The sequence below is a fragment of the Varanus komodoensis genome, unplaced genomic scaffold (genome assembly GCF_004798865.1).
Source record: "Varanus komodoensis strain SLA01 unplaced genomic scaffold, ASM479886v1 scaffold5, whole genome shotgun sequence".
NCBI classification, from domain to species: domain Eukaryota; kingdom Metazoa; phylum Chordata; class Lepidosauria; order Squamata; family Varanidae; genus Varanus; species Varanus komodoensis.
In genome coordinates this window covers 13845308-13857464 of record NW_025336087.1, presented here as the reverse complement: position 1 = coordinate 13857464, position 12157 = coordinate 13845308, and the positions used below count along the sequence as shown (strand labels likewise).

The 12157-nt window shown below is 37.3% G+C and overlaps 1 protein-coding gene across 1 annotated transcript in view; it reads left to right on the top strand.

Annotated features, from left to right (window-relative positions):
• Window positions 1-9767, top strand: part of FCHO2 (FCH and mu domain containing endocytic adaptor 2) — an 81764-nt gene extending 71997 nt beyond the window's left edge. The window contains exons 21-26 of the mRNA XM_044446544.1: window positions 910-1065; window positions 2104-2236; window positions 3083-3282; window positions 5091-5155; window positions 6201-6365; window positions 7193-9767. Of these exons, the coding sequence (XP_044302479.1) occupies window positions 910-1065; window positions 2104-2236; window positions 3083-3282; window positions 5091-5155; window positions 6201-6365; window positions 7193-7215 (742 nt within the window). The 3' untranslated portion in view covers window positions 7216-9767. The remainder of the gene's footprint in view (window positions 1-909; window positions 1066-2103; window positions 2237-3082; window positions 3283-5090; window positions 5156-6200; window positions 6366-7192) is intronic.
• Window positions 9768-12157: the final 2390 nt, after the last annotated feature.

Here is a 12157-nt window from a genome sequence, read left to right as displayed (position 1 = left end):
TGCCCACTGAACAACTGATTGTGTTTAAAAACTGAGAGATTCAAGAACAGGATCAAGTATCTGGTGCCCTAATGCTTTTCAAGGCTTTTATTTTTTTGGAAGAGGGCAAGGAGTGCAGAGCTTCATGGTTGCTGCTTGAGTTCCCTGTAGAAATTGTCTTAGTGCTATAGTGATTTCAGAATGATTTTCAAAGGTATTTGTATTTCTTTAGTTATTTATTGTAGATTGGATCCCAAGAAAAGCACACAGAAGGGGCCAACAGAAGCTGGTTCTGGCTTCTTTCTCTTTCCAATATCCTTCCCCCTCAAAAAAAAAAAAAAAAAAAGAATAGCCTTTTCTGATGGCTTGGGGACTGTGCTGAATGAGGCTGGGTTATGAAAGGGTCTGAGGATCCCCCCAAACTGGGTGAACGTAACCTCTGTAAGTAGAATACCAACCTAATATGCTATAGGCCATGTCAGAAAAAAATGACATCTGGAGCAAGGTTTCATTCATTGAGCTTGATGGAATTCATAAGTCATGCCCTGAGTTACTCACGGCCCTGGCACATGTACCTGCCATACTGAATGAGCAATTCTCGCTTGGGTAGCTGTCATGTGTGAACCCAGCAAGCAAAGCTTATATAAGGTAAAATATCCCTTGCAAACCCATGGTATGTTTTAAGTTATTTAACCTTGGCATAAGCCATGCAACACAACAGCCCAGCTACTAAGGCTTGACCAAATCCTGTCACTTAGTTCTGAGTCATGAAGAAACATGTATGGGAGTTCACTATTAGCAATTTAAATGTTAACTAATACTTGTTCACAGTTAAAATGCATTCTAAATCCAATTACATACTTATAGAATGTTGCATGCATCAAATAACTTGTTGCAAAAGTAATGTTTGTATTTTTGCATTTTCTCTAGATGTATTGTGAAGATCACTGGTGATATGACAGTCTCATTCCCAAGTGGAATTATTAAAGTCTTCACCAGCAATCCATCTCCAGCTGTGCTCTGCTTCAGGGTAAAAAATACAAGCAAACTAGAGCAGATTCTTCCAAATGCACAACTTGTGTACAGGTTTTGTATTATTTTTTATCTAATAGCAAACCATGTGCTTTGTGTATTTCCACTTTCTGTATCTGGATTTGCTTACCCAGTAGCTTGGTTTACCATGCAAATTTACTGAACTACATGTATATTTTGTGCTTTTCCCCCCTATCATGCTCATTTCAATTTTGGTAATCCCTTTACAAGTTAATATTTATATTAGAGGGTTTGGAGTCACAAGCTAAGAGAAAGGAAAGTAAGACATATTTCTTCTAGGAGAGATTGGTTGGCAACAATAACTAGTTATATGTAGCATGATATGCAAGTCCTTTCTGGAGTGAAGAACTGAACAGTTCTAAAGAGATTAGGATAGTAAATGTCTGAAGAGACTGAGTGAGGCAAAGTTGGTCTTTTTCCAGCTTCTGATTATGGGACCTTGACCACAGGAGTACTTCTTGCTAACTTCAAATTCTAGCATTCTCTGTGATTGTTACTGGCATGCTTGATCACTCTCTTGGAATGGTGGGATCTGTGAGACGGAGGCTAAGGGGGTTGTCCCTAAACTCTCTGCACCCTAAAGTGTGACTAGTGGGCAAACACATTGCCACTACCCCTTGTACAAATGCCCAGTCCAAGCTAAAGGATATCTGGACCTTTCTGAATATCCTTAGGACCCAGAGAAAAGGGAACAGAACCAAGAAAACAGACAGAATCCTCTGCCTCTGCCCCAAGCCAAAACCCTAAACACTAGGGAGAACAAAGGAAAAGGCTCTGTACTTTGTACTGGGACCTGATGTGGAAGCAGAGCCCACCCAAGCTTGAAACAATAAACTTTATTTACAGTACGAGACAAGAAATAAAAGGATCAACAGGTGTACAAAACTAAAAGAAGATAAAACTGAGAAACAATTATTTTAGATAAGCTTTAAGCCCAGGTTCTAACCCCCTGTTCATAGAAGCAGTCCTAAGAAGATGATAAAATGATTTTAACATGTGTTGGTTGTTAAAACATTTCTAGTGTACAAAAGAAACTAAACCCTGTATCTTCACTCTTGCCTTTTCACACAGTGATCCATCACAAAGTGATTCCAATACAAAGGATTTTTGGATGGACATGCAAGCTGTCACAGTCTACCTCAAGAAGCTATCAGAGCAGAATCCTTCTGCCTCTTATTATAACGTAGATGTTCTCAAATATCAGGTAACAAGATTTTTTATTTTGATAGTGGGAGCTGAGAATGTTATCAACAATCCATTTACTTTCTACATATATAACACTTCTGTAAAATGCAGCACAGTACTGGAACTTAATAATCCTGCACATATGGAAAATAAAACTGTATAAGGCTCTAATTTATTTGCTTATGAATGAAGTAGTTAGGTATCTTCATTTCAAAAGGAATTTTGTTAAAATAAATTTTGCATATTTATTTATCTCGGGGCAGATATAGTTATCTATGCCTTGGTAAGCTCCCAGTTGAATTGCTGGAATGCAGTGTACATGGGACTTTGAAAACAGTTTACAAACTTCAATTAGTCCAGAACAAAGTTGCCAAGTTTCTAACTGGGACTGGTCTGTATGAGCATTTGTCAACAGTGCTTTGTTCATGTCTTCCAGTCAGTTTCCAAAGCCATTTCAAAGGATTGGTGTTGACCTTGTAAAGCCTTTATTGGATTGGGCCAGAATATCTAAAGGGATGTCTCCTTTCATGTATACCTTCTCAGGCTCTTGAGTCATCTTTATGAGCTTTCTTCCAGGTGCTGAATGAAGCTAGGCAGATCAATAATAAAAGGACTTCTCAGTGGTGGCACCCTGCTTGTAGGATTCCTTCCTCAAAATGACTTGCCTAGCATCCATACTATTTTCTTTCTAGCACCAGGCAAAGCTCTTCTTCATCTGAGCATTTTAGCTGCTTTTATATTATACTGTATTTTTCCAATGTTGCTTTTATTTTTTGTATGCTGTTATGTATTGCCTAACACACTTGAAGAACTTTGGTGGGACAGACTAAACATCGAATAATAATATTTTTGTTTATTTTCCAAGGTGTTGTCAAATGGCATCCAGTCTACACCTTTGAATCTTGCCACGTACTGGAAGTGCAATGCCAGCACTACTGATGTCAGAGTTGATTACAAATACAATCCAGCTTCTATGGCAGTGCCAAGTATGCTGTCTAACATACAGGTCATGGTTCCAGTTGATGGAGGTGTAATGAATATGCAATCGCTCCCACCAGCAAAATGGTATTTTTTCATTTTATTATTCATTCATTCATTAAAAGCTTTTATAGGCTGTCCACTACAAGTGTCTTGAGATGGCTTACAAGAAAAAGAAAAAAAATTGATATTGTATGAAATGATGCTATTACTTATTATACTACCTTCTAAAACCATTTGTGAAAAGCAGTCCTAATTTTAGTGATGTCTTCTGTTTTTTATGATGTCCTCTGCTCCCTCAGTTTAAGTCTAACTATAGTCCACGTCTTTAAGCCTTTTCTCTCAGCAAAGCATTAGAAAATCCTTGAGGGAAGAAGCTGGAGGCAGTGGAAAGTTCTTCACTTCCTGTACATATTCTTTGCTGTTAAAATTGGATCATTACATTCCTGTTTCTACTAGAACTTGAGACAATCCCATGTGTTCAAATGCATAGGAACTGCTGCTGCAATCTCAAATGTTGCCCTCAGTGTTGGTGGAGCTCAATACATGCAAATAGTGTATTAATGTTTTCCATGCTGGAAAAGCATTCAAATCAAGCCTTTGATCCTGTGCTCTTTAGTTGGTCGCCTTCCTTTGTCTATGTTTTTGCTCATACACAAGTGTCTGCAGCTGTGATAGATGTGTGTCTTGATAGCCTCAGTTGATGTTCACAATGGTGGTCAAGCAATTAAAGAGTATTGTGAATGTATTTGTGTGGTTTTTTTTATTTTGCTTTGCTCATATGAGGGAAAGCAACTGAAGTTAATGGGATTGAAAGTCAAACAACAAACCTCTGGGGACAGGTGCAAAATGAGCTCCAAGCTTTCTGTTGCCTATATCTATGTAGATCAGTGGTCTGACATTTCCTATAGCCTTAGAAATCCTTGTAAAATGTGTTTCACTCCAGTACCTCGGCTCATGAATGCCTTGATTCACAAACAAATTGGGTCACGAAAAAAATTTTCTGAAAAATTTTGACTTGAGTCGCGAACACCACTTTGGGTAGCAACCAAGATCGCAGCCATCCCACGATCACAGTTGCGTTCGTGCAGGGAAAGCGTGTGTGATCAGAGGTTTGCCGCTGCAGGAAAGATGGGAGCAGCAAAGCAGAGCTGTGGGGGAGATGGCCATCTTTCCTGCAGGAGTGTGCCTCTGATCAGGCATGCCTTCCCTGCATGAAAGCAACTGCGATTGTGTCCATCTCCCCACTCTGGGGCGTGGGGAGATGGCTGCGATCACAGTTCTGTTCCGTAGTGGGGTGTTGTTTTCTTACTCTTTTTATATTATTTTCCTTTGTCTTGATTTGAAGGGACAGAGGATTGAATGTAACCCATTCTCATGAATCTTTAGTTAGCCAAGAGTGTGCTAGTGTACACATGTCTGCTCTTTTTCATGTTTCATTGTCACTTATCTCCCATATAAATGTGATTTTTAATTATGGGTTGTAATAATACTATCTATCCATCTACAGAATGGAAACCACTAGCAGAATGTATTTCTCCTCCCCACTGCAGCCCCATTGCATGCCACAAATCTGTTCTGTAGGTCCCCAACTCTCTCAAGCAGATTTGGGAGCATATGGGTGCTACAGAGGGAGGAGAGCAAGGGAGCTCCATTGAACAAACATAGATAAAGTTGTGTGATATTGGATTTAACTTTATTTGCCCAGATACCTTCTATTTAGACACTTACCTTCCTAGTACTAGTGTCTACTAGGCTGCAGTCTCTGGGAATAGGTCTCATTGAATTCAGTGAAATTTGTAAGTAGACATGTATAGGATTGTGCTGCCAGTGTACAATATATTTGAAAAACTAAAGGTACTCAAAGTTCAGTAACATTGCCTTTTTTCTTACAGGAATTCAGAACAGATGAAAGCTTTTTGGAAGTTATCTGGTCTTTCAGAAAAGTCAGAAAATGGAGGTAAGAATAGTTTTTTTTTTTCTGGTTACTTTCCATTTATAATCATTAACTTGGTGCCAACTTTGTCATATTTTTGGTAATGTTCCACACATTTAATAGCATATGATGGGGCATGTAATATCAGTTATTTTTTTCAGGACCTGGTATTTATTATAGCTATCTTTGCCTATTTAAATTACCCTTAAAATGTGTAGGATATAATATTTTAAACATGCTGTAAAATACATTTCATATTATGTTTTTATTACATTGTATTTGTAAGTTGTAATTTTTGTGAACTGCCCATAGAACCTTGGCTATTGAGTGATACAAAATTGAAATGAAAGAAGGAAGTTCTATAAATTGACAGTCTTTTATGTAAGACAAACAGCCTATGCAAACATAAACATTCTTTTGGACCCTGCTTGGGTCCTAGAGATGGTATAGATTATAGATATAGACAGTGTGTTTATAGCACTTGGCTGTTTTCCTGATAAATTGTTAACTTTTCTCTAAAAGCTACTTTATTCGAAGTAGCAAAGAAGGCTTTCAATAATATTTAGGATGCTTACTTTAGCCAGAGAAAGGGAGCATATAAAAGTATAAATTATATTGATTTGCATAAAAATAATATTTACAACTTATTATCCCCCCAAATCAGATAAACTCAACAAAATATGAGGTAGATTCAGGTTGTACCCTACAACTGTAGGCTTTAAGTTCTCTGGCTGCAGTATTTGAAATGAAACATCTCTTACTATTGGCTCAACTATTGAAGTGCTTAAGAATGTTTATGCATATTCCAACTGCCAAGAAGTAGTAATGCCACTACTAGCCGGGTGGGTTGTGGAGGAATTCTGCAGAACTGGAGAATAAGCAATGCTGTAAAAAGGTTGGTCCAGTTGTGTTACGTCTATAAATGAGGGCCTAAAAGTTAGTCCATAAATACTGTTAATGCAAGAGATGTACCTTATTCAGTTTTGTATTATGTTTTGGTGTATTAAATTTTTTGTTGTTGTATGACTGTTGCCTTGAGTATTTTCTTATTTTTTTCTCTCCTGAATAGGTTCTGGCTCCCTTAGAGCTAAATTTGAAGTTTCAGAAGGACCCAGCAAGCCAGCAACACTTGCAGTGCAATTTATCAGTGAGGGAAGTACTCTTTCAGGAGTAGATGTTGAACTAGTAGGCACAGGCTATCGCCTTTCCCTAATAAAGAAGAGGTTTGCCACTGGTAAGAATCCTAATATTAAATTAATCATAGCAGGCCATAGGATTAGCACTTCCTTGGCAAACACATTTGCTAAATATGCATGGGTTGTCAATCAGCCTACATAAGTGCAAAGGGAAGATATCCTGTATTTATAGTGAGTGTGCAGGAGTATGCAGGAATGTTAGTCCATGGCACATGAACAATGTGTTTAGAAATGCATCTCCACTTTACTTTTTACAGTGTTCACTATGACAAACACTTGTGTATGTTTTACAAACAAGTCTGTTGTAAACACTTTGTTAGTTGAGTACTCATTTTAATTCTTGAAAAACATGCAGTATATGCATTATAAGCAATGAGTACACATTTTTGTAGGCTGACAGCCAAGCCAAACATTGTAGTTGCCTGACTCTTTCCTATTCCCCCTTGCTCATTTAGTAATTGAGCGGTCAAGGAAGTCCCCTGCTTCCTTTTTGTGTAGTACTATAGGAAAAGGTGGCAAGTGACTTTGACCATAAATGACCAAAGTTCTTCAGCAACCTCAGCCTTACAGCAAGCAAAGAGCCTCCACCTTCATGTAAGATTGGAGTTCAGTAGGGGATAGGGCTGATCACAGAACTGCAGGACGTCGACATTTGGATGAAAGCTGGGGTGTTCACACTCATCAGGGCAGTGGCCCATTTCCTATGGTATGTGAACATGTGGAAAGCTACTTAAAAATGTAGCGCCATTATGCATTCATTTTTAAAGAAGAAAGTTGTTTGTAAATAATAGCAATCAGTGTAGCTGTTTGAAGTTTTTACTTTACAAAATGGTATTAACAACAAAGCTTTTTCTGTGTATTTCAGGTAGATATATGGCAGATTGCTGAAAAGCCTGAGAAGAAATATAGTCACTTCAATGGGCAGAAATTCATTTTGTCTTCTATTACTTTTCCAACACTATTTTAACATGCATAAATTTTTGAAAACATGTTGCATAATTTTTGGAGTTTATATCCAACAAAAATGCACTTTTAAAATAAATTGTTTAGAAATATTCTATATTTTGTAATAGCACTGAAAGCAGACTCCAACACTATCTGTACAAGATTGACTGCAATACAGAGAGACAGAATTACTCAGAGGTTTAATGCTGATGTAGCATCAGAGTCCGAATAGCAATTATTTGTGGTTTTTAAAGTGTGTGGTGCTTTATGACACTGTAAACAACCACAGCATATTTTAGCTTTCTATACATATTACTCTTTTATTTTTCAGTTTCCATTATTGCCATTCCATAAACAAAACAGTGGCGAAGTAATTTTTGTTTCACTCTTGTATATTCATGTTCCATATCTTGTTAAGAGATATGTATACAAAATAACTTGATTCCCATTATACCATATATAATTAAATGTACATTATTTTATAAGATGATTTTAAATGTAAAGTGCAATTTTGGGTTTTTTTAAGTTGCAGACAAATGTTTATTTCTGCTATTAGTTAACTTTATGAGAGTTGTAATTTTAATGCTGTAGATTAATTTATTTTTATATGAAAAGTGTAACATTTGTGCCTTTTTAAATCTGTGCCTGTCAAAATGTTAAGGTGCCTCTTATTTTTTTTTTTCAGTGTTTTTATCTTCCACACGGAAAACATCGTGCTTTTCTGTGCAACATGTTCAACTACATAATTCCCTAGGCAGGGATTTAGAAGGGAAACTTAAATTAACTATAAAACAGCCTTTAAAATATTAAATGACTTCTTTATAGATTAATTGCAATAAATACAGCCAGTGTAAAGGGACTTGCTTCTTTGTGGGTACACACATGCACACCGCCACACACAACTTTTAATCAAAATGTAACTTCACTGTCACCAAAGATGTGTATAATCTGAAGGTATCTTATATTTTTAAACAACAATTGTAGAATTTCCCTTTGATTGTAAAGTTTTTAAATTTCAAATATATGACATGAATGTAAATGTTGCTTTCGAGGAGTGACATGATTTTAAAAGATTGTTTTGAGCAAATTAAAATTCTAATTCGTATTTTCAATTAAATCAGTCAACTAACATTTGAACGTTGGGATTAATCTTTTAGCCCTTTGCTTTGAACACAGTGATTAAAAATAGGTCTAAACAACAAATGAAGTAATCCAAGATAATATTTAGTATAAAGTGCTATTTTCAAAGCATGCTATGTCTTATGTTGTAAAGACCTTATTAAATGGTATAATTGAAAGTTGTGGGAATAATTGAATTCTGTAACCAACAACTGTATGGAAATTCTTTTCTGAATTCCATTGTCTAGAAAAAGCATTTATTAAAAGCAGTTACAGGTATTATCCGATGTGGGTGTCCGTAACCTTGCAAACTTGGAATGTGTAAACCATGTTTATATAATGCCTATAACCATTTAAAGTATGGTGAATGTTAACCCACTACAAGGTAGAAGATAACAACAGGTGTATGTATTTTCTTGATTTCAAAGGAATTTATACTTAGGCTAGGCCAAATATCACCAGATTTACGGTGGAATCATTAATCAACAATAACATTTGTGGGGAGAGAACTATCAGTTATTTTTAGGGGGTGAGCAAAATCAACTCTGGCTTACCTTTAAAGATTAAATGGCTGAAGGATTTTTATTTAAAAAAAATGATCATTAGCCCATTGAAGTTCTCATCCTCCCCACCCTGAAAATAATCCAATCTGGTGTGCAGTTCTACACCTACACATCCAAATGCCAAACTCCTTCAGTTCAAAACAAATTGATGCATAGATTATTGACTGTAGTCAAATTATTACTTTGTTTTTCATCTGTGTTATTGTATACAAATTTTAACTATTTCTTTGCAGCAATATATACTGCATTTTCATTCCAAAATGATAGTCTCTACTGAACTTTTACTGGAACTTTAAAATAATTGGCATTTCAAATGGAACAGGCTTTTACTGGAATCTTAATTGTAATCTGCAAGCCAATCTATTTAAACAGTTGACTATTTTACTATTGAAATTCAACTTATTCTCCATTTTTAATCATGTGATATTTGTAAATCAGTGCAAATGCTAAATTTCAGCACTTTTAATCTAACCTTTTTACTAAATGTTCTCAAATTTACATTCACAAAGGGGTGCAGGTTACAATTTTGAAGCCATACAAGTTTATATAGAAATTTTGTAAAGAACTCTAAGAACTGTAAAAAATAAACCTATCTGATGAAAATGGTGTGTAGCAAGCTGGATCTTGCTTGTTTATAAAGTGATCATCTTTGTAGCTGCATCTTGAGAGAATTTGTAAACACAATTTTAAACGGTCTGCGGTTTCTTATGAACTGTAAATTAGAGCAATATAAATCTTAGAAAAATTGTAAATACATCTGATCTTTCAACAAAATGTAAAAAATATACCCTATAATAAACATGTAATATATAACTTTTAAGTTGACTCTTGCTGTTTACATGCATCAGAAACATAGAAACAGAGCGAGTCAGAAGGGGTCTCCCAGGCCATCTAGTCTGACCTCTGGCACCAGCCAGCTCCGCTCACGACATGCCCACCATGCACATGTCCATCCTATCTTTGAACACCCTCACTGATGGGGCCTCAACGACCTCTCATGGAAGCCCATTGCACACCCTTGGGGTCCTAACTGTCGGGAAGTGCTTCCTGGCATCTAAATGGAGCCTTGGTTCCCTGAGCTTGGCTCTGTTGGAGCGCGTCCTGCCTTCCTCTGCAGGGGAGAACAGGTCTCTACCCATCTCCGTGTGACATCCGCTCACATACCAGTATGTCACCAACATATCCCCTCTGAGTCTCCTCCAGGCTGAAGAGACCCAGTTCCCTCAGTCTTGCCTCATACCCCATCCCCTGCAAAAGGCCCGGCTGTGCGTCCCTGGGTGGGCATCAGAGCATCAAAAAAGGCATTCAAGCGGCATTCTTCTAACATGAAATCTGATAGTTTGTGGAGAAATGCATTTGATCTAAGGTGTTTGGATTTTCGTATAACATGGTACAGTATTTAAGACTTTCTAGGAGCCTCCTAGCAAACTGCCAACCTTCTGTAGGGGCTTATCAGACAGGGAAACTATATGGGAGCTTCCTTATTAGACCAAAAACTATCGCAGAAGGAAAGGAAAGCATTTAAACCAAGCTTTATGCTATAAACAACTTGTCTTTCTGCATCCCCTATTCTTCTCTGAACAAACAGTGGCTGGAGGATTTCCCAGTTCTTTGATCTCAATAAAAATTAAGCAGACACAGGTGAGAGCTATGATACAATGTTGTACAGTATGCTGTTATCTGAAACTCCTGACAACTCAGAATCCAAGCACTGTGTGTAGGCTTGCTGTTTTGGAACCCTGCACCATCCTGCCCTATAAACACCACTGTTGTCATTAATGCAATCAACTAACAGATTTCAAGAAACCATTCATACTGATAACTGAAAATATCCTCAAACCGAGTAACAAACAGATGAATTTAGCCAACAGCCAGCACAAGATGCACATTTTTTCTATCATTTGGAAACCTGTCAATAGGAAATGGAAGAGAATTGGCAGATCACAAGTATTTGTGGTGCTTCTAGACTGACTACTCCCAATGCTGCTACTCCATCCTTTCCCCTTATCAAGCAAAAGACAACAATCCTTTCCTCTTAGTTTGTGGAAAGGCAAAATGTGAAAACAACAGTGGTAAAACGTAAGATTACAAGCAGAAAATGACTTCTAGACATTCTAATACTCATGAATGAGGCAGAATGATCGCACAATAAAAACCTTGTCTGGAAGCACACTTTCATTATAAAAGTTGATTTCAGCTAGTGGTGACACTAAAGAAGTAGTACTCCATTAAGTACACGTGTATTTCAACTAAGTTAGTCAATGTATGTCACACATTATGTAACAGCATGTACCAACCCAGGAGATTCAAGATTCCTGTGATGCAAGATGCACTTTTCTGTCTATCCTAGTGCAGTTTCCCTGCTGTTAGAAGACCAATGTTTTATATCATGTGGTTTGTGTAAGAAGTAATCTTACAGAAGTAATATCATTCCAATTTATACATTTGTACCAGTCGTTTAGGTGTGGGAAACAGCTATATATTTTGTATCTTCTACATGTGCATTACACAATTGTGCATTACACAAAGGACCAATTTTACACTCTACTAGCAGTGTGGATACCTCCAAGAATGCAGATTGTGTAAACTATTAATTGAAAAGCCATTTGTGTGAAACATCTTTTGTATCTCAAATTATTGGCAAGCAGCCCTGAAATTAGATGATGCTGGCTTTGTTAAAATTTCCTGAACAACTGGAAGTTTTATACTGCTTATCTGCATGACCATTTTACTTCAGCTTCTGGCCCATAGAAAAGACTAAGCCTTTGCCAGAGGATACCACCAAGTAAGCCTGAAGTAGGCTTGTATTCTTCAAATGGCGTCCTACATGGTTCAGGAGCGCTAAGTTATGACTTCAATTCCATTGTTTAATATTTCCAAATACAGGCCACCTGAAGGATCTATAATTACTTATACAGTTCTTAATTTTAACTTTTTAACTTCACAATTGATGCTGAACAAAAGGCAGTTTTGCAACGTCTTTGGCACGGAGAGCCCAAACGAAAAAAATGCAGTAAAATCCTAGCTCCTTCCTGCTCGGTCCTTTCCCGTTGCATTGGGCACATTAAATTCGGAAAATGATGCAAACTTCTTGCTTTAGTGCACTGCTCCATGCTTGACTCCCGCTGCTATTTCTGGCAGGTTGGTGCGTGCACCCGCGGACCCGCAGGGGGTTTCGGCCGCGTGCGGCCTGCTTGCCCAGC